General features: G+C 38.2%; 4 protein-coding genes across 4 annotated transcripts; 2 read left to right on the forward strand and 2 right to left on the reverse strand.

The window, feature by feature from the left end:
- Window positions 1-1527: 1527 nt before the first annotated feature.
- Window positions 1528-5840, reverse strand: LOC111805144 (probable beta-1,3-galactosyltransferase 3). The gene is made up of 11 exons (XM_023690060.1): window positions 5215-5840; window positions 4037-4136; window positions 3890-3954; window positions 3396-3607; window positions 3238-3301; window positions 3031-3103; window positions 2777-2897; window positions 2608-2695; window positions 2394-2519; window positions 2216-2325; window positions 1528-1991 (listed from the first exon to the last, which is right to left on the reverse strand). Exons 1-11 carry the CDS (start codon window positions 5328-5330, stop codon window positions 1843-1845), a joined length of 1224 nt encoding a protein of 407 aa, XP_023545828.1. The 5' UTR covers window positions 5331-5840; the 3' UTR covers window positions 1528-1842.
- A 1062-nt stretch (window positions 5841-6902) lies between these two features.
- LOC111805174 (CASP-like protein 2D1) lies at window positions 6903-7944 on the forward strand. The gene is made up of 3 exons (XM_023690105.1): window positions 6903-7262; window positions 7349-7460; window positions 7534-7944. Exons 1-3 carry the CDS (start codon window positions 7096-7098, stop codon window positions 7792-7794), a joined length of 540 nt encoding a protein of 179 aa, XP_023545873.1. The 5' UTR covers window positions 6903-7095; the 3' UTR covers window positions 7795-7944.
- Window positions 7945-8943: 999 nt separating this feature from the next.
- LOC111805537 (transcription factor MYB97-like) lies at window positions 8944-10820 on the reverse strand. The gene is made up of 3 exons (XM_023690646.1): window positions 10509-10820; window positions 9550-10429; window positions 8944-9278 (listed from the first exon to the last, which is right to left on the reverse strand). Exons 1-3 carry the CDS (start codon window positions 10818-10820, stop codon window positions 8944-8946), a joined length of 1527 nt encoding a protein of 508 aa, XP_023546414.1.
- A 1985-nt stretch (window positions 10821-12805) lies between these two features.
- On the forward strand, window positions 12806-17840 carry LOC111805126 (methylenetetrahydrofolate reductase 2-like). The gene is made up of 12 exons (XM_023690036.1): window positions 12806-12990; window positions 13074-13526; window positions 13609-13669; window positions 13773-13855; window positions 13966-14139; window positions 14708-14881; window positions 15516-15616; window positions 15735-15846; window positions 16417-16497; window positions 16598-16775; window positions 17027-17361; window positions 17467-17840. Exons 2-12 carry the CDS (start codon window positions 13119-13121, stop codon window positions 17548-17550), a joined length of 1791 nt encoding a protein of 596 aa, XP_023545804.1. The 5' UTR covers window positions 12806-12990; window positions 13074-13118; the 3' UTR covers window positions 17551-17840.
- The last annotated feature ends 254 nt before the right edge of the window (window positions 17841-18094 follow it).

Consider the following 18094-nt stretch of genomic DNA (forward strand, 5'->3'; position numbering starts at 1 on the left):
TTAGAGGTGTTTAAGATCATGGCCAAAATTTGTATTGAAATTTGAGGGATTTATTTGGGAAGTCATAAATTATTGCACATACATGTCCATTCAGTCAAGCATGTATCGGCTAAAATCTATTTTGGATAGAGTTATAAATCAATCATTCTCATAAAAACAAATAAAAATCGACCCGCCTAAAGTAATTTAATTTCGAGCATGGGGTGTTAAAAGGATAAGTTATTGGTATATCAAACTCAAATTATGAATTGAAATTCCTTCATATTTGGAACCAAAGGCTTATCTTCATGGAGGGTTGGTGTAAAAAAAAAACCCAACTTTTTTGCTAAAAAAGTAGTGTTCAACACTTTATTAAGTAAAGGACATCAAACTTAGCAGCCATGTTTGAAAATTGACGTAATACCCATATGGGAAAACCCCTTTTTTATGGGTCAATTTGTGCTCAATTTCATACTTTACATTCATGGTTGAACGTTGAATTTTGACCTATAAAGAAGAATGGCTATGGTTTTTATTCCCCACCAACCAATTTTATATTTTGAAAATGAAACAGTTTACGTGCTTTATTTTCAAAGATCTGTACAGAACTATGTAGCATTCATTATATTATAATATGATATTTCTTCCATGCATTTACTTTATACAACACCAACCTCTCCCTATCTCTCTCAAACACAGAGATAATCACCATGGGAAACTGCGTTTCCAACAAAATTTTCTGTGGGAAATCATCAAGAATTAGTGATGAAGAGGCTCTGGAGATGGTGAAGAGAAGCTTCATGGCCTACANGTGATGAAGAGGCTCTGGAGATGGTGAAGAGAAGCTTCATGGCTTACGACGAGGCTCCGGTGGCCTCTGCGACGGCGACCACGACAGAGTTGAAGATCAAGATCACAAAGAGAGAGCTGGAGATGTTATTAGCTAATTATAGTGTGGTGGAGGTGAAGGAAGAGCTGCAGATGGAGCATCTGTTGTCGCCACTGTTTTACGTCGATGGTACGCTCGAGATGCAGCCACGATCGTGGCAGCCTTCCCTGCAGAGTATCCCTGAGGCGGATTGATCAGACATGGTGGTGATCATAGCTGTGGTTCTGCAAATGAAAGAGATTTTTTTGGAGTTTTTTTGATCTCCTTAGTTGTCTCTCTGTTCTCTCTTATGATATGCATAAGGATGAATTACCATTATCTCCAAACCTTCTCTCCTAAGTAAAGCCCTTTGCCCTTTTGTTATCCCAATAAATTTTCGAAAGATTTAAATTTTGAGCTATACTCATGTAGACATCTGTTTACCAAATGCTACATAGTTGCTCTATTTGCAGCTCTCCCTTTAGTGGTGGGCTGTTACAAATGGTATCAAAGCTTGACATCGAACGATGTGCCAGCGAAAGCACTGGAATTTAATAGATGGATTGTGAGATCCCCTCTCCGTAAAAGTTATGAGTGTGAAAACCTCTCACTAGTAGATGCGCTTTAATTATAAGGGAAAGCCTGAAGAGAATAATACAACGTGACAGTGACTAGACGACTTGTTAAGAACGACATTTAGATATATATCGAATTTTTGGTCAACATTCTAACGATCCAAAGATAGTGTAAAGAATTACACGAGTCGAGTAGGTATAGTATAAAATGGTTTAAATCTAAAATAGAAAGAAGAAATAATGTGAAAACACTAGCAGCAGCACCCTCTTACTTATGCAGATTGATTAGCCATTGAAGAAGGCATCAGAACAGCCTTTCCCCCACCGGCTGAAAGAATGGTATTTTACACTCACTATCTATTTACCCTCTCATTCTAAACCAAAATCCCCATTTCTTCTCTCAATTTCAACTATTCCTTATCAGAAAACTGCATTCAACACCACATTTTCGCCCTCTCCACAGCGGCGGTGAACCTCCTTCATCCGCTCCACCGACTTGCATATCCCGCTGCAACTCCAGTCGAACGACGCGATGCAAATGTTGCCTGCTTGAGCCTTCCACTCGCAATCTGTGTTTGACAATTGGCATAATCAGATTATTACAAGACAGGTCTTGACATAGCGATGATCACATTGGCATTACGTCGAGCCAAAAAGTAGAGCATACGACAACTACTAAATGAACTAAAGAACTTGCTCTGTGATGCAAATGAACATGTCATGAACTCGAGAATCTCGATGATGGAAATATCGAAGATAAACTAAATAACTGAAGGAAAGTTATGGACTATACCAGGTGGGGTGCCACAACATAATCTCCGATCATCGATATGCTCGACGTCCAGCCCAATAAACCAAGAACCTAATGAAACGTCCTCGTTCGTATACTTGTGAAGTATGTGCCTATACAAAGATTATTCTGAGAACCAGCCACTATAGAGCAACTTTATTGTAAAAAACAGGAAACATACTGGTTGATTGATATGTAAGTTGCCAAATCCTTTGAAATGGCATAAAGCTGACCCGTGGCATGACGGAAGTACTTGTTTCCTTCCTCCCCGAATTTCCAGTACTCGGGTTCGTAATATCTGACTCCTCTGATGACGAAAAAGTCCAGGATGAGACATTCAGTAGATTACCAAATAGAAACATACTCGTGAAAACCTAAACGACCAATCAACTTACTTTTGTGCAAGGACGGGACCGGATTTCATGCATCCAATGTACACTCGGGGCTTCGACCGATGTCTAGCTAATGTCGATCCAAGTGTTGCTGCAGATAAATGTAATAACAATTTCATCAAGAGATACCAACACTCTAAGATTCAATATATACACACATTTGCATGTTTACCTATGTTGACATGCACGTCATCGTCGACCTTGACGTAAAAATCAGCATCCCACAACGCAACAGCGGTGGCAAAGTAAGCTTTTGTCTTGGCTGACAATTCAAGGTAACCTTCAACATGATCCTGCCCCAAAAACGACGAACAAAACATGTCAGCTTTCATTCCTTGAACAAGATCATCACAAAACAGGATTTATTTTTGAACAGATTGCATGAACAAGTAAAATGAAGGCAGTATAAGAGAGAAAAGCCAGTACCAGTCTCAAAAAATCACCATGTCTCTTGTCCTCGGCTTCGATAGCTCGATCCAGAATACCACCCGGCGTAGTACTAGCAATAAAAATACAGCTAAATGATAAGTTTTTTTCGTAATCTACGTTATAAATCGTTTTCGAAACTGTAACTTGTTAAAAAGTAAGTCGATCGACTTCAGCTCAGCTTCAAAATTTATATAATCTAAGCACCTGTGACCAATTACAAAGCGGACGACAATGCCTTTCTCTTCCTCGAGTTTCTTTCTTTTATCTCCTATTTGTAAACAGAGCCGACGTGGAAAATTTAGAACAGAGCTATAGAGAATCAAAGGAAAAGATCTGGACATGTACGCGATAGATAGTCAAACCTTGGGGCATCCAAGTAGCACGAACAGAGTCCCGTCGCTTCCGACTACTAAAAGCAGTATTAATACCTACGACCATTAAATATTTCCTTTTATGAACCGATTCAGAAAGCTTAACGTTTTCCATCAATGGAGAACCGTTTAGAATCGAATCCTGTGCAGCCCTTGCAACAGCTAATTCCATCTCCAAACTTGAAATTGTTTTATCCAAAGTCCTGCATTATGTACCAGTAGGAACTTAGCTGATACCCAACTAAAGCAAAAAAACCGAGCAACGAGTGACGATGTTAGCTTACTGTATAGCGTTATACTCGGGTTCGTAATATCTGACTCCTCTGATGACGAAAAAGCCCAGGATGAGACACCAAATAGAAACATACTCGTGAAAACCTAAACGATCAATCAACTTACTTTTGTGCAAGGACAGGACCGGATTTCATGCATCCAATGTACACTCGGGGCTTCGATCCGAGCAACGAGTGACGATGTTAGCTTACTGTATAGCGTTATGAGTCTTGGAAACTTCTCCCAGAATGTCTTTGGATTCATTGTTTCCATCTTTCTGAAGGAAACAGGCATTAACTTATGAAACAGCAGTAAAATAAGAAGGCTTATCAAAGGAAATTTAGGTGAAGATAACTCACAGTTGATGTGTTACAACCCTCTGAAACCATTGTTAAGCTCTGTTCTTCAGAGCCTGTTGACCCTCCTCCCACATTTTCAACTTCAGGTACAGCCCACATTCTGTTTCCCCAACATAAACCTTATTAGTTCCCACAATATCTCATCATATCGTACTCANTCTTCAGAGCCTGTTGACCCTCCTCCCACATTTTCAACTTCAGGTACAGCCCACATTCTGTTTCCCCAACATAAACCTTATTAGTTCCCACGATATCAAGTTCCCACAATATCTCATATCGTACTGTAACAGCTCAAGCCCACCACTAGCCGATATTGTCCTCTCTCGGGCCCCTCAAGGGGGAGGTTTCCACACCCTTATAAAGAATGCTTTGCTCTCCTCCCCAACCGATGTGGGATCTCACACGTACCCTATCGCTAGGAGGGAATTACGTTACAAAGCAGCCCACCCGACGCCACCCTTTGGGGCAGGAGTCCAATACAAAAACATGATTGAACAAGAGTAAAAAGGAAAAAAAAACAGATGAAATTATCCATGCCCATTGTAAAAACTAAGGTCTACAACATGAATAGAGTGTCATCTAGTAATGATTTCAACACAATAAAGCAAAGGGGGGAAAATCCCAGTCGATCCAATTACAGAAGCAATCATTGCCACNACGTACCCTATCGCTAGGAGGGAATTACGTTACAAAGCAGCCCGCCCAACGCCACCCTTTGGGGCAGGAGTCCAATACAAAAACATGATTGAACAAGAGTAAAAAGGAAAAAACAGATGAAATTATCCATGCCCATTGTAGAAACTAAGGTCTACAACATGAATAGAGTGTCATCTAGTAATGATTTCAACACAATAAAGCAAAGGGGGGAAAATCCCAGTCGATCCAATCATTGCCACCCAATTACTTTTCAGATCATCATAGAATACTCCTTTTCTTTCTAAGATTTCTCAGTAAAAAAGCAACAAAATCCCAACCCATCACATAGTTCCATTGAAAGAACACAAAGAATANTTGCCACCCAATTACTTTTCAGATCATCATAGAATACTCCTTTTCTTTCTAAGATTTCTCAGTAAAAAAGCAACAAAATCCCAACCCATCACATAATTCCATGGAAAGAACACAAAGAATTGAACAAGAACAACAATCAAGAGAGTAAGGAATATGAGAAAAGAGACCTATCAGAGAAGAGCATTCCAGCACAAAAGCATCCAATACAAAACAGAAAGGTCCATTTCCGAGAAACAGAGCTCCTCGTACTAGGCTCAAATCCTCCTCTACTTTTCCACGACATAATCTCCCTTTTCCCCCTTCTTCTTCAAACAGAGCGAAAATCAAGCCACCATAATCGAACCCCAAGTCAACACAACAGTCCAAATTCAAGTCAGATCGCAAAACAACCAAATCCAGTCGAGAAATCGCAGAATTCCCAAAGTTAAAACTGCAATACCTAAAGAGATAGAGATTGGGAAAGAGGGTTTTTGTTCAAAGAAGTTGAATCTCCTGAAATGGGAAATGGGTTCGGATTTAGAAGTGGGCCTTGAACAGTAGCAGTGGTTGGAGCGTCGGTGGAGAGCTCAAAAGTGTCTGATTGAGGTTTGAGAAGACCCTACAGCATACACCACTGCCCCATTTGGGATTTTACCCATTTTTTATTTGAATGGGGTCGTTGGATTTGTTGAGCAATCTCAAGGAAATGGGTAAAAACATGTTATTAGAGAGTGGAAATTGGGGAAGAGCCGGATTTGGAACAAAGGGTTGGGTTTCTTTTAGTTGAAGGACAGATATTGGGAGAGGGATGGGAGTAATTGCAGGACATGGAAGAGTAGGATTCTTCTTTTGTTGTAACTTTAAATTCATCTTTTTCTACCTCCTGTCGCTTCCTGCTCTGTTCTTTGAATATTGTAAATAATGCCGACAATCCCTAATGGTTCTTCCACATGGAGCACGTGCACGCACAACAAGACCATCATCTTTTTCTTTTTTCTTTTTTCTTTTTTTACCATAATAAATTTTTAAACATTTAATTAAGATCTATAATTAAATTTTAATATATATTTTACAAAATTACTTTTCATCCCACACGTGTGCCCTACTCCACCAACTCACTCCGGCCCAGCCCAATAGCATTCTGTAGTCGGTCCAGGTTCACGTGCGAAGCCCAACTTCGTCTCCAATCTAGCCCACTCCAGTAGCCTCAGCCCAATCCATCTGCAAAGCCCACCAGCCTGTACACACGTCCGTGTCCCAGTCACTCACGAAGTTGCGTCCTGCACCTGCACAGACTCGCACGGCTTGATCTCCAAGCCAACTCCAACCGCCTCTCCGCGTGGCTCCAAGCCATTTTCTTTGCTCCCCACAGCTCACCTTAAATGGATCTAGTAATTTTGATCCATCTTACATCTCGCCATTTATTAATTAATTGAATGACATAAAGTTTATTAAATGTATTAAAATTTTAGCTGAATTAATAATAATAATAATGATAAAACTCTTAAACATTACGCTTTTATTTCAAAAATATTCATAAACTTTAAAAAAAAATTCTAAAATTTTAAAAAATTAAAAAAAATGAATGATGCTCGATAAAATGAGAAACAAAAATGGGATGGAACGTCCCACAATAGGATCTAAAGTCGGATTTTGATTAATGTTTAGAATAAATATAAACACTAAACTAAATCCTATAAATAAGAGAAAATATTCTATTAATCAAATGAAATGATGAATCTAAAATAAAATAAATTCTAATAAATTATTAAATACTATAAAATAAAAAGATTAAAATAAATTCCTCTGTTCTTAAAAAATGGGTTGAAGTTGAAGCCTTATCAACAAATTTCAAGGCAAACGACCGGAAGCCATCATTTCGAGCACAGAAAAAGACCAAAGAAAAGCAGAGCCCACACCCACTAATCCATCCATTCTCACTCCAAAAAGGGGCAAGGAAGTTGGGAGCAAATTTCTCGCCTTTCACACTTCTTTACTCTTCTTCTTATTTCCCCAAATCCCTCAAACACACCTGTTCTTCACTCCATCATCGCTTCACCCAATCAAAAATGGAAGAAACCCACAATCCCCACCCTCCAATCCTCAAACTCCTCGACGTCTCTCTCCGACTCTTCTCCGTTCCTCTCACCATCGCTTCAATCTGCCTCACCGTCACCAACCGCCAGGACAATCCCGACTACGGCACCTTGGAGTTCCACAATCTCAGCGGCCTCAAGTAACCAACTATCTATTTACATCAAATTTCTTCATCTGGGTCTGCTCCAAATTTAAATCCGGTAATGGGTTTTGATTCATTGTTAGGTACATGGTCTCCATATCCGCCATCGCCGCCGCGTACGCTTTGTTCGCCGCGGCGTTTTCTTGGCTCCGATGCTTCGCCGCCAAGGCTTGGGTCTTCTTCGTTTCCGACCAGGTTTATACAATTCCGTCCATTCCCATTTGAATTCATTTCTGTAATTGAATTTGTTGTGTGATGGGTGGTTCAGATTGTGGCTTATTTGATGGTGACATCGGTGGCGGCGGTGGGGGAGATTCTGTATTTGGCTTACTACGGAGACAGGGAGGTTTCGTGGAGTGAGGCTTACAGCACATATGGGAAGTTCTGCGAGAAGATGAAGATGGCTCTGGTCTTTCAAGCTTTGGGATTTGGGTGTTTCTTTGTGGTGGCTGTCGTCTCTGCTTTTAGGGCTTTTCGTATCTTCGACCCTCCTCTTCCTTCTCAACACCTTCAACACCAAAGCAATTAGATTCTGCTTTTACTTCAAATTCTGAGATTTGTAATGCCTTTGCCAATTACTGTTATGTTTGTTGTATCAAATAAGAAAGTGTAAAAGTGGTTGCTTTTCATTTGCATAATGGTGAACAACATAATGGCATCACTCAAATTATTGGTTAAATTTCATGGGTTGGTTCTAGTTATTCAGATTTTTACTTGTTTTAAAATATTTAATTAAAATTTACCACTTAATTTTAATATATATTTTAAAAATACTTTTTAAATAGTTAAAATTTATTTTTATGATGGGTTTGGGTGGGAGAATAAATAATCAAGAAAATAATTGTAAAATTAAAATAAATATGTATATATTTATATCTTAACCACATCCGTATATTTTAAAATTAACAATAAAATAGGGAACACATAAACTAACTTAATTTATAAAATTTTCATTTATTTGAATCAGATTCAATCAAATAAGTTCATAACTCAACCCAAAAGGTACGAATTGGTTTATTAAAATTTTTGGATAATAAAATCGTAATTTTTTCTTAAAATAATTTTAATTATTGTAAGTCAACGTACATAATGAGAAATAATGAGGAATAAATTTTGGAGTGATGGTTGTTGGTGTACCTAAACCAAAGCACTCAAAACACAATTAAGCTTTAGAGCTTTGGGTGAATTAATTTTACTTCTACAAATTTAGATTATAAATAATTAAAAATAATTAAAAATAAATTAAAAGTTGTTCCTATCGAGCTCAATGGTTGACTTTGTTTCTATCAAACTCGACAGTGTACTTTGTTCGTAGGACAGTCCATGTTTCAAAGTCTCGAAGAGAAAAGTATTATACCACGGTTTTTGATGCATGCTCATGACCATGAAGTCTTTAATGGTTTGACGAGCTACTTCTCGAATAATTCTTCAATTTCTTTTTGGATGAAAATGGAGGGAAGTTTGTTGAATATAATTGAATAGAAATGATATTACAAAACATACTCCACCTTGCATTTATGGACATGGCAAATGCTATATACAGGTTTAGTATATATATATATATATATATATAATTAATTAAATGTGCCAATCCCTGTTTTAATCACAATATACATTATAAATTAAACAAAACCCCATCAAATCCTATTGGTTGATTAATGGTTTGTTAATAATGGTTTTAGCAGATTCCAGGCAAATTATCCCAAGGGCAGGAAGAATTGTTGGTTACTGGAGGTTGGTCTTGTTCAGTGGCGACTGGGAAAAAGGCAGCCAGTTGTTGGACGTCCAGTTCTCCTACGTTGTCATCTTGGTTTTGTTGATGATGATGATGATGATTTGGTAAAGCTGATGAAACGGTTTGTCCGTACGAGATTTGTTGTTCATCTTCCTTGTTCGTGTCGTACCATTGTGGAAGTTGCATGTTTGATGGGATTGCGGCGTTTAGTAGCTTCGACCAGTCCTCACTCGCTGCTGGGCTACCGCCGTCGCCTCCATCCTCCTTTGCTTTTGTGCCTGTGGAATACATTTCCATTAGTACGAGGCTTTTAGGATAAGAATTTATGTTCAAAGTAGACAATATCATAACATTATGGAGAGTCGTGATTCTTACTCAGTCATGTTAATAGAATCTTTAAATGTCAAACAAATGGTGTAAGTCGAGCCTCGATTAAGCGAAGGCTATTCGAGGGCTCCATAGTACACTTTGTTCGAGAGTGATTTCTTATAAATTTAATAATTAGAACGGAAATAAAAGAAGTAAATTAGAAAGCAGGGGAGAGCTTACTGAAAAATAAGCAAGTGTTGGAGTCTTGAGCCAACTTATGGAAGTCATCAAACAGCCGCTGTTCACCGGGCGAAACCAAACATGAAGAAGATGAACTTAATTTAGCATTTGAGTTCACATCGCACCCCAATACCTGAGCTTCCTCCAACAGATCCTCCAGCAGGCCAATGCCGCTGCTGAAACTCATGGCGGAGCCGACCTTGTCATCCTTGAAGCTCAACCCAGTATGGGGAACGTTAATTTGGTGAAATTGGGTTGGAGAGAGGTCCTGTTTTAGAGAACTCATACAGTTATTCATAACCATTCCAGAGTGGGTTTGAAGAATGTGCGACGTAGGAGATGGAGAAGGAGAATTGGTAGCCAAAGTCATGGGGAATTGGAAAGAGTCCACATGAGAGAGCTGTTGCGGCGGCGGCGGCGTCGGAGAATGGGTCAAGAGACTGGGATGATGAGTAAAAACAGGGGTAGTATTGGTGTTAGCCCGAAAATGCTTGAAACGAATTGGGGCGGCGAGGATGGGAGGTGGGCGGTGGAAGGTGAAAGAGCTTGGGGCGGTGAAGGGGAAGGATGAGAAAGTGTGGGGTTCGTGTTGGTGTGGTGAAGACAGAGGCGAGTGAGGGGGTGGCGTCGGGGAGAGGGAGTGCATTGAGTTTGGACTGAGGCTGTGGAACTGGAACATGGAGGTGGGAATGCCTGTCGGTGTCGTTGGCGTTGATGTCGATGTCGTCGGGGACGGGAGGGGGCTTGTCGGTGTCGTCGGTTGTGATTGCGCCGACAATGGCTTAATGTCGTGTGGATATAACGGAAGGCCTTGTCGTTGCCGTCTTTTTATCCTCGTGTTCCAGTAATTCTTAATCTCATTGTCTGTTCTTCCCGGTAGCTACAAGACAAATTACACGTTAGCTAATTAAGAGAATGATCATAGATTTATACCCGACATTTGTAAATTCGAGAGAAACCTGAGAAGCCATGCGGGCCCATTTGTTGCCATACTTGGCATGGAGTTGAAGAATGAGCCGCTCCTCTTCAGGGGAGAAAGCGCCCTTTTTCAAATTAGGCCGTAAATGGTTAGCCCAACGGAGGCGGCAGCTTTTACCGCAACGGTTAAGTCCAGAATTTCTCTGAACGGCGTTCCAATTCCCTTCCCCGTTCTTTCTCACATATTCCACAAGAATCGCATCTTCCGACGCCGTCCACGGCCCCTTCTTAAGCCCACCTTCGGCTCCTGCGCCTCCACCGTTCCCCGTTCCAACGGCGGTGCTCGGTGTCATGATCGCAGACAACAAATAAAACCAAAACCCCACTTATCTCAGCTGCGGATATCGGTAATTGCACAATTTGATGAGAACGAGATTCCACTTTCTAATTCTGGGTACCCATAAACAGTAAGGAATTAGAAATGGACAAAATTAAGAACGAAAAGGGCCGTCGTTGAATAGCCTGCACATTTTTTAATGAACGAATGAATGAATGCTTTGGGGATTCCGGTAACAAAATGGAGGGGAAGAGGAGGCGGTTGCGGAAATGGCGGTGGCGGGGACGGCGGAGATGGTTGAGAAAGAGAGCGGACAGGTTGAAGGGATATTAGAGAGAGGTTTTATTGCTTTTCTGTGTCGGAGACTGACAGCGAAGTAGGGGTAGGAGACAGCGCCCAACGTCTCGCTCCCTAACGTCAACCGTTCCTCCAATTTTTTTTTTTTTACGCGTTATTCTTTTTTTAACTTAAAATGTCAATTTTATTTTTAACCTCTGTTTTACCCCTTAATTTACAAATTTTATCGTCAATGTGGTTTGTCAATTTATGGTCCATTCACGTACGCTTAACTACAAATAACAATTTTTACTCCAAAATAAATTAACAAATAAATTATCATTCTAATGAAAAAAAAAAGTGTTGAATTAAATAAAAATTATGTTAATACAAGTATTATTTAAAATTTAAAAATTTAATAAATTAAGTTAATTTTATTTCTAAAAAAAAAGTCAGCTCACATGTATGAAACTTATAATTTTATCAGCTAAATATTTAAAATTTATTAAATAAATAAGTTTAGACTAAATCGTTTATATGTGTTGTCGTATGAGTTCAGACCTTTTTAGAGGTGAGATTTAATGAAATGGATGATTTTTTTTTTCTTTTAAGAAGAATTATATAATAATTTTTTTACTTATTTGTAAGATTTTTGATAAAAATAAAAAATTTAATTTTTCCTCAATAATGTTGTTCTTTTTTTAAAAAATTAAAACTATAAACATATTATAGAAAAATAGAGGAAGAATAGAAAAGATAAAAATGGACGTTTGAAGACGCAAAGTTAAAAAGGGTTTGAACTTTTATATGGAATCTTAAAAGAAGGTTTAAATTTGTCCGGTTCTCACTCCGGAACTGAGTCAGAGAGCACGAGACCAATAGAGAGAGGGGCCAACTTTGGATGATCTCTTGCTCTCATGTTCGAGTTGGATTGATTTGACAGGTGGTCAGGGGAGCAAGACATATCATATTGGATCCATTTTTAGCACCAAATTCTATTATGGGCATGAATGTGCAACCTGCCTCTCTATTATAGGCATGAATGTGCAACCTAAAGATTCTGTCATTGTCTGATATTTTTGTTGTCCTGATCACAAAATAAATTATGTAGAGAGGATTAAGAAAATCCTGTTGTTAAACTAGTTAATATATAATCCCAATCATTGCACTTACACGTTAAGATTTTTTAAATGATCCAACTTACACGATAAATTAATATATTTATAAAAATTTAAAGTATTAGAAGATAAAATTATTAGTTTATAGTTTTAATTGATATAATTTCATTTTAATATTTTTATAGTTTTAAATTATAATAAAATGTTTATAATTCCTGAATATATTATCTCTTGTTTATATATCTACAATCTCTTAGGTATCCAACTGGTGTTTGAGTTGAGGATTATTGGAAGTGAGTCCCACATTAATTAATTTAGCGTAAGATCATAGGTTTATAAGTGAAGAATACTATCTACATTGGCATGAGACCTTTTGGAAAATCCAAAGTAAAGCTATGAGAGCTTCTATTCAGACAATATCATACTATTGTGGAAAGACGTGGTTGTTCAAAAAATTTTAGAAATATAAAATTTTTATTAATATTTTCATTTCAATTTATATAGGGTATGAAGGGGACAACCGCCAAATCTTCGTCCGGGAAAGCGATGGTTTCCAACCCCGTTATTAATGAAATTATTTGTAAATCGGGAAATCGGGGGTTGGTATTGAATTCCTCGGCTGAGTGATGCCGATTGCGAGGTTGTTGGAGTGGGTGGGTTCCGAGACTACAACTGATCTCTTCGAATATTATTTATAGCTCAAACAGACAAATTCCCAGATGCGATTTCCTTCTCTCTCTCTTTCACCCATCTCCCTGTTTGGATCTCTCCATCTTCTGCTTTTCTCTCTTCGTTAGTCTACAAATTTTCAATTCCACCCATCTTTACTTCTGCCCATATGTTTATCATTGCTGATTTTTGCCATTGATTTGCAGACACAGACGCTCGCATTGCTCCCCATCTCTAACTGGTAAGATAGGATGAAGGTGATTGATAAGATCCGGGCAGCCACCACCGGCGATGATGCTAGAGTGGTGTTCTCGTTCGAGTACTTCCCGCCGAAGACGGAGGACGGTGTCGATAACCTCTTCGAGAGGATGGATCGTATGGTGGCTCATAATCCTTCCTTCTGCGACATTACTTGGGGCGCCGGTGGCTCCACAGCCGATCTCACACTCGACATTGCCAACAAGATGCAGAACATGATCTGTGTCGAGACCATGATGCATCTCACCTGCACCAATATGCCTGTTGAGAAGATTGACCATGCTCTTCAAACCATCAAGTCCAATGGCATTCAGAATGTCCTCGCGCTTCGTGGTGACCCTCCCCATGGACAGGACAAATTCGTCCAGATCGAAGGCGGCTTCGCTTGTGCTCTCGATCTTGTACTCTACATTCGTTTCGTCTCTGTTAGTTTTCTCTGTTCTGTTTTTCTGCTCTCTAAATGTTTTCGTTTCTTATTTCTAGGTTAAACACATCAGGGAGAAATATGGTGACTACTTTGGCATTACTGTAGCTGGATATCCAGGTCCTCTTTGTTTTGATCGGAAGTTACAGATCTACTTACAGATGGCTTTTCTTTTCTGTAACTAACGGAATGCTAATGGTTACTTCAATTCTCTTCTTCTCAGAGGCACATCCAGACGTGATTGGAAGCAACGGCGTGGCGACGCTTGAAGGCTACCAGAGCGATCTGGCTTATCTTAAGAGAAAGGTGACCCTGATCTTAAAGCAATTTTTAATCCCTGTTTCCCTGTTCTTACATGGGTTACCTTTTATATCCTAATTTGTTTTATTTTATTTTATTTTGTTTTGTTTTTTCAGTTTGATGCTGGTGCTGATCTGATTGTTACCCAACTTTTCTATGACACTGACATTTTCCTCAAGTTTGTTAATGATTGTCGACAAATTGGAATAACTTGTCCGATTGTACCTGGTATTATGCCCATCAATAATTACAAAGGTTTCATACGCATGACCGAATTTTGCAAAACGAAGGTACTGAGTTCTTTCTGCTTCAACTGTTCTCCTTTGACCCATATGTATTTGCTTGGAGTGAAAAATACTTGCATGTAAATTAACTTTGTTCGAACTGTTCTTCATACATTCTTGTGTTCTGCTTTCTCAAATTTCTTGTGTTAAGGAAGAAAAGTCTCAATGGGTTCTATGTTGATGCAAACAATACTTTCAAGTCTTGATGCTGTTTGATAGTTTGATTAAAAGAATCCAGCTATTGCCTGCCACTTTCAGACATCTTCTTTGGCAATATCGGTCACTTTAAATTCATACTTTTTTCTAAATTCTTTCAAGCCTTGATGCTGTTTGATAATTGTAATGTCTAATCACATGCTCCTATATTTTCTAATTTCATGCTTTTCTCATCAGATTATCCATAATAGCCTTGATATAAATCATATGCGTTGATATTAATTGGTCACCTGCTCTATTCCTAGAAATTTACAATCAGCGATCATCAAATTTTCATTTTTCTTTAAAGAGATAATTCGATCTATAATGTTAAATTGGTTCTCTTTTACCTGTATGTATGTCTTTTGAAAACTTGCAGGTTCCGGATGAGGTCATGGCTGCCTTAGAGCCTATCAAGGACAATGAAGAGGCTGTTAAAGCTTATGGAATTCACCTTGGAACTGAGATGTGCAAGAAGATTTTGGCTCATGGAATCAAAACACTACATCTTTATACGCTGAATATGGAGAAATCAGCATTGGCCATACTAATGGTACATTCCATTATCCCGTTAACATCTTAGTTTTACTTCCAACCATCGTTTCTATGGGTTATTTGTCTGTGGATGCTCTGTTACCAGGGAAATTGATGAAGTTTTTTTTTGTTAATGTATTATCATTTTAGGGGGTGGATTGCATTTGATAGAATTTGGCTTCCTTTCCTTTCTCATTCTTGATTCATTATTATTTGGACCACTGAGACTGCATTTGCGTTTTGAAGTTAACTTGAAAGAAGCTTTTAAGTAATTTTTGTAATGAAAACTTCTGAATGTAATTGCTAATGAGTCTCGTTAAAAGTAAGTTATGGAAACAGTGATACTATTACTAACCTATTTCTTGATTAACGTTGAATAAACTTTTCTTATACTCACAGGAGCATGACTTGCCCGCCCGCACAGTTTTTAAGATAAAATTAATAGTACATATAATATAACATTAGATAGTTTTTTTGTTGATTGGATGTAGTTATCTTTTTCTGATATATAGACTTTGTTATTCTTTTTTTTTTTTTCATACGTTATCATTATTTTATTTTCATTTGCTCAGGCTTGTAGTATATTCTGTGCTTTTGGGGTTTAATTCATGTCCAAGTGCACTTTTACTCATTTATATTTGAACATATGACAGAGTCTTGGTCTGATTGAAGAAAGCAAAATATCAAGATCTTTACCTTGGAGGCGCCCGACAAATATTTTCCGTGTCCATGAAGATGTTCGCCCAATCTTCTGGTATGTGATATGATTTTTGAAAAATTGGCACATATCCCTAATTATTTAGAATGCATAAAATTTTTCTACACTTGGTTAAATTTGAGATAGAGATGATCTATATAGTTGACGATTGCAGGGCTAACCGTCCTAAAAGCTACATATCAAGGACCATAGGTTGGGACCAGTACCCTCATGGTAGATGGACTGATTCTAGGAACCCTTCATATGGGGCACTAACTGACTATCAGGTATTAACAATAGTACTTGTAAAATGCATCCTCTATGTGAGTGGTAATTCTTGCTGACTGCCTGTTAGAACTTGAATCTTGCATTCCCCCTTTGATGACTGTAGTCTCATTATTGAACTCCTTGTGATCTGCATGAATTAGAGACTTAAAAGAAGCTATCATTGGTAAACTTTTTTCCGCATAATGTAACTTTTACTTTTGGCTTGGTATGATTAGTCTGACACCATTATCAAAATAGTATTCTGTTGAGTGGAATGAAACTTATCCTAGGAAAATATATTTATTGTAAAAATTTAAAAAAAAAAAACTACCAAATCCTTTTGAAAAGTAGTGGCAGGCTTTTCCGTGTAAATTTGTGCATTCATGTTCATTGTTGCTTGTAAATTGTGTATTCATTTTCATTGTTACGTGAGCTGGCGAGATGATTTATTCTCTCTTTTTTAAGCACTTCAAAAAGCTGAAAACATGAACTTCCATTCATTCAATTTTTATTTGGACATTGCTGCAACACTTTCAATATGGTTTCTAAAGCATTCAAGTGTAACCAGTTTGCTTTTTTTTTCACTTAAGTTTATGCGCCCACGTGCACGTGGCAAGAAGCTTCTTGAGGAATGGGCTCTTCCATTGAATAGCATAGAAGATGTTTATGAGGTACTACTGCTGCCTTCTAACCAAGAGTGTAAAGAAATTTTGTTATATCAATATGATGCAATATGCAGAACCTTAGATATGTTTGACTGTTTCATATCAGAAATTTATGAAGTACTGCCTTGGAAAGTTGAGAAGCAGTCCATGGTCTGAATTAGACGGACTTCAGGCTGAGACAAGGATAATAAGCGAACAGCTTGGAAAAATTAACATGAAAGGTCTCCTTACCATCAACAGCCAACCATCGGTTAACGGAGAAAGATCTGATTCTCCTTCTGTAGGTAAATACAGATTGATGCATTCATCGAATTAATTTTTTATTATTAATATATTAATCATTCCCCTTTGGCTGGCTAGTAACTTAATAAGTTAATGTATAAAGAATAATGAATGGTTTAAATCCTATTTCCTAAACTTTACATTTAAAAAACTAAATCTATTTCAGTTTTGACTTCTGTGATTTGTGGTAGTGGCGTCAGAATGCTTATTTAGTCATCTGACCAGTGTTGGGACGATTGATAATGATTTACAGGATGGGGTGGATCAGGAGGTTACGTCTATCAAAAGGCATACATCGAGTTTTTCTGTTCCAAAGAAAAGTTGGATGCTGTTGTTGACAAGTGCAGGGCTCTTCCATCTCTAACCTACATGGCGGTCAATAAAGAAGGCGTTTGGGTATCCAACATCACCCAAAAGGATGTGAATGCTGTAACTTGGGGAGTTTTCCCAGCCAAAGAGATCATACAGCCAACCATCGTCGATCCTGCAAGCTTTCACGTGTGGAAAGACGAGGCATTTGAGCTTTGGTCGAGGGGATGGGCTTCCTTGTACCCCGAGGGAGACCCGTCCAGAAAATTGCTCGAGGAGGTTGGTACCTAATTACATCTTAATCAATGTTTATGGAGCCAGTTGTTGACTAGTATTTTGAATTTGACAGTATTCCTCCAAATTTCTGTTTACGCTTTATTTCAGATACAGAGCAGCTATTACTTGGTGAGCTTGGTGGATAACGACTACGTCAATTCTAACATCTTTGCTGCTTTGGAGGATTTCTGAGATGAGCTGCCCTTCCTTTTCATGATTCTAGTTTAACATCCATCCATCTTTGGATCTCTTATTCAAACCTGGATATGGTTAATTCAAGAAGCATTTTGTTTGTCCGTTTGTTTCAGTTTATAATATAATTTCAACAATTTTGGGTGTAAAATGTATATCATTTATTTGCGACTGTGGAAGCATCTTATTAAAATAATTTTGAAGGTAGCCATATCCTTGGCATGGGATATCATATTGTACCATGTCATCATATGGTTTGTTTTTAACATGTTTGTCATTTGGAAATTTAAGTGATTGCCTAATCTCAATTGGGACAAGATGGTTTTTGTGCCTTCGAATTTGGTTACCATTTGAGCTGCAGTTAGTGGAAGTTGGTTAGGAAGGTCAGGAACCAGAACGTAAGGGGATTCTTTTCTATGTTCTTCTTACCATTCTCCTCCAAGTCTGTGGGTTTAAATAGTCAATCCAATTACTCTTTAAACCCTCTCATGTTTCTCAAGATTAATCAACTTCTTAATCCAAGCTTACTTTAAATAACTGTTGT

Source organism: Cucurbita pepo, chromosome LG01, assembly GCF_002806865.2.
Source record: "Cucurbita pepo subsp. pepo cultivar mu-cu-16 chromosome LG01, ASM280686v2, whole genome shotgun sequence".
Classification (NCBI taxonomy): domain Eukaryota; kingdom Viridiplantae; phylum Streptophyta; class Magnoliopsida; order Cucurbitales; family Cucurbitaceae; genus Cucurbita; species Cucurbita pepo.

Excerpts from the sequence above, each read along its gene's own strand:
- LOC111805144 (XM_023690060.1), bottom strand. The coding sequence starts at position 5,330 with ATGTCGTGGAAAAGTAGAGGAGGATTTGAGCCTAGTACGAGGAGCTCT. Across the intron at positions 3,608-3,889 it reads AAGACTCATAACGCTATACA|GACTTTGGATAAAACAATTT; the intron begins GTAAGCTAACAT and ends TACATAATGCAG. Across the intron at positions 1,992-2,215 it reads ATGTTGTGGCACCCCACCTG|ATTGCGAGTGGAAGGCTCAA; the intron begins GTATAGTCCATA and ends TGTCAAACACAG.
- LOC111805174 (XM_023690105.1), top strand. The coding sequence starts at position 7,096 with ATGGAAGAAACCCACAATCCCCACCCTCCAATCCTCAAACTCCTCGAC. Across the intron at positions 7,263-7,348 it reads CACAATCTCAGCGGCCTCAA|GTACATGGTCTCCATATCCG; the intron begins GTAACCAACTAT and ends ATTCATTGTTAG. Across the intron at positions 7,461-7,533 it reads TCTTCTTCGTTTCCGACCAG|ATTGTGGCTTATTTGATGGT; the intron begins GTTTATACAATT and ends TGGGTGGTTCAG.
- LOC111805537 (XM_023690646.1), bottom strand. The coding sequence starts at position 10,820 with ATGACACCGAGCACCGCCGTTGGAACGGGGAACGGTGGAGGCGCAGGA. Across the intron at positions 10,430-10,508 it reads GGGCCCGCATGGCTTCTCAG|CTACCGGGAAGAACAGACAA; the intron begins GTTTCTCTCGAA and ends TTTGTCTTGTAG. Across the intron at positions 9,279-9,549 it reads CAACACTTGCTTATTTTTCA|GCACAAAAGCAAAGGAGGAT; the intron begins GTAAGCTCTCCC and ends TGTATTCCACAG.
- LOC111805126 (XM_023690036.1), top strand. The coding sequence starts at position 13,119 with ATGAAGGTGATTGATAAGATCCGGGCAGCCACCACCGGCGATGATGCT. Across the intron at positions 13,527-13,608 it reads TCGCTTGTGCTCTCGATCTT|GTTAAACACATCAGGGAGAA; the intron begins GTACTCTACATT and ends TCTTATTTCTAG. Across the intron at positions 13,670-13,772 it reads TACTGTAGCTGGATATCCAG|AGGCACATCCAGACGTGATT; the intron begins GTCCTCTTTGTT and ends TCTTCTTCTCAG.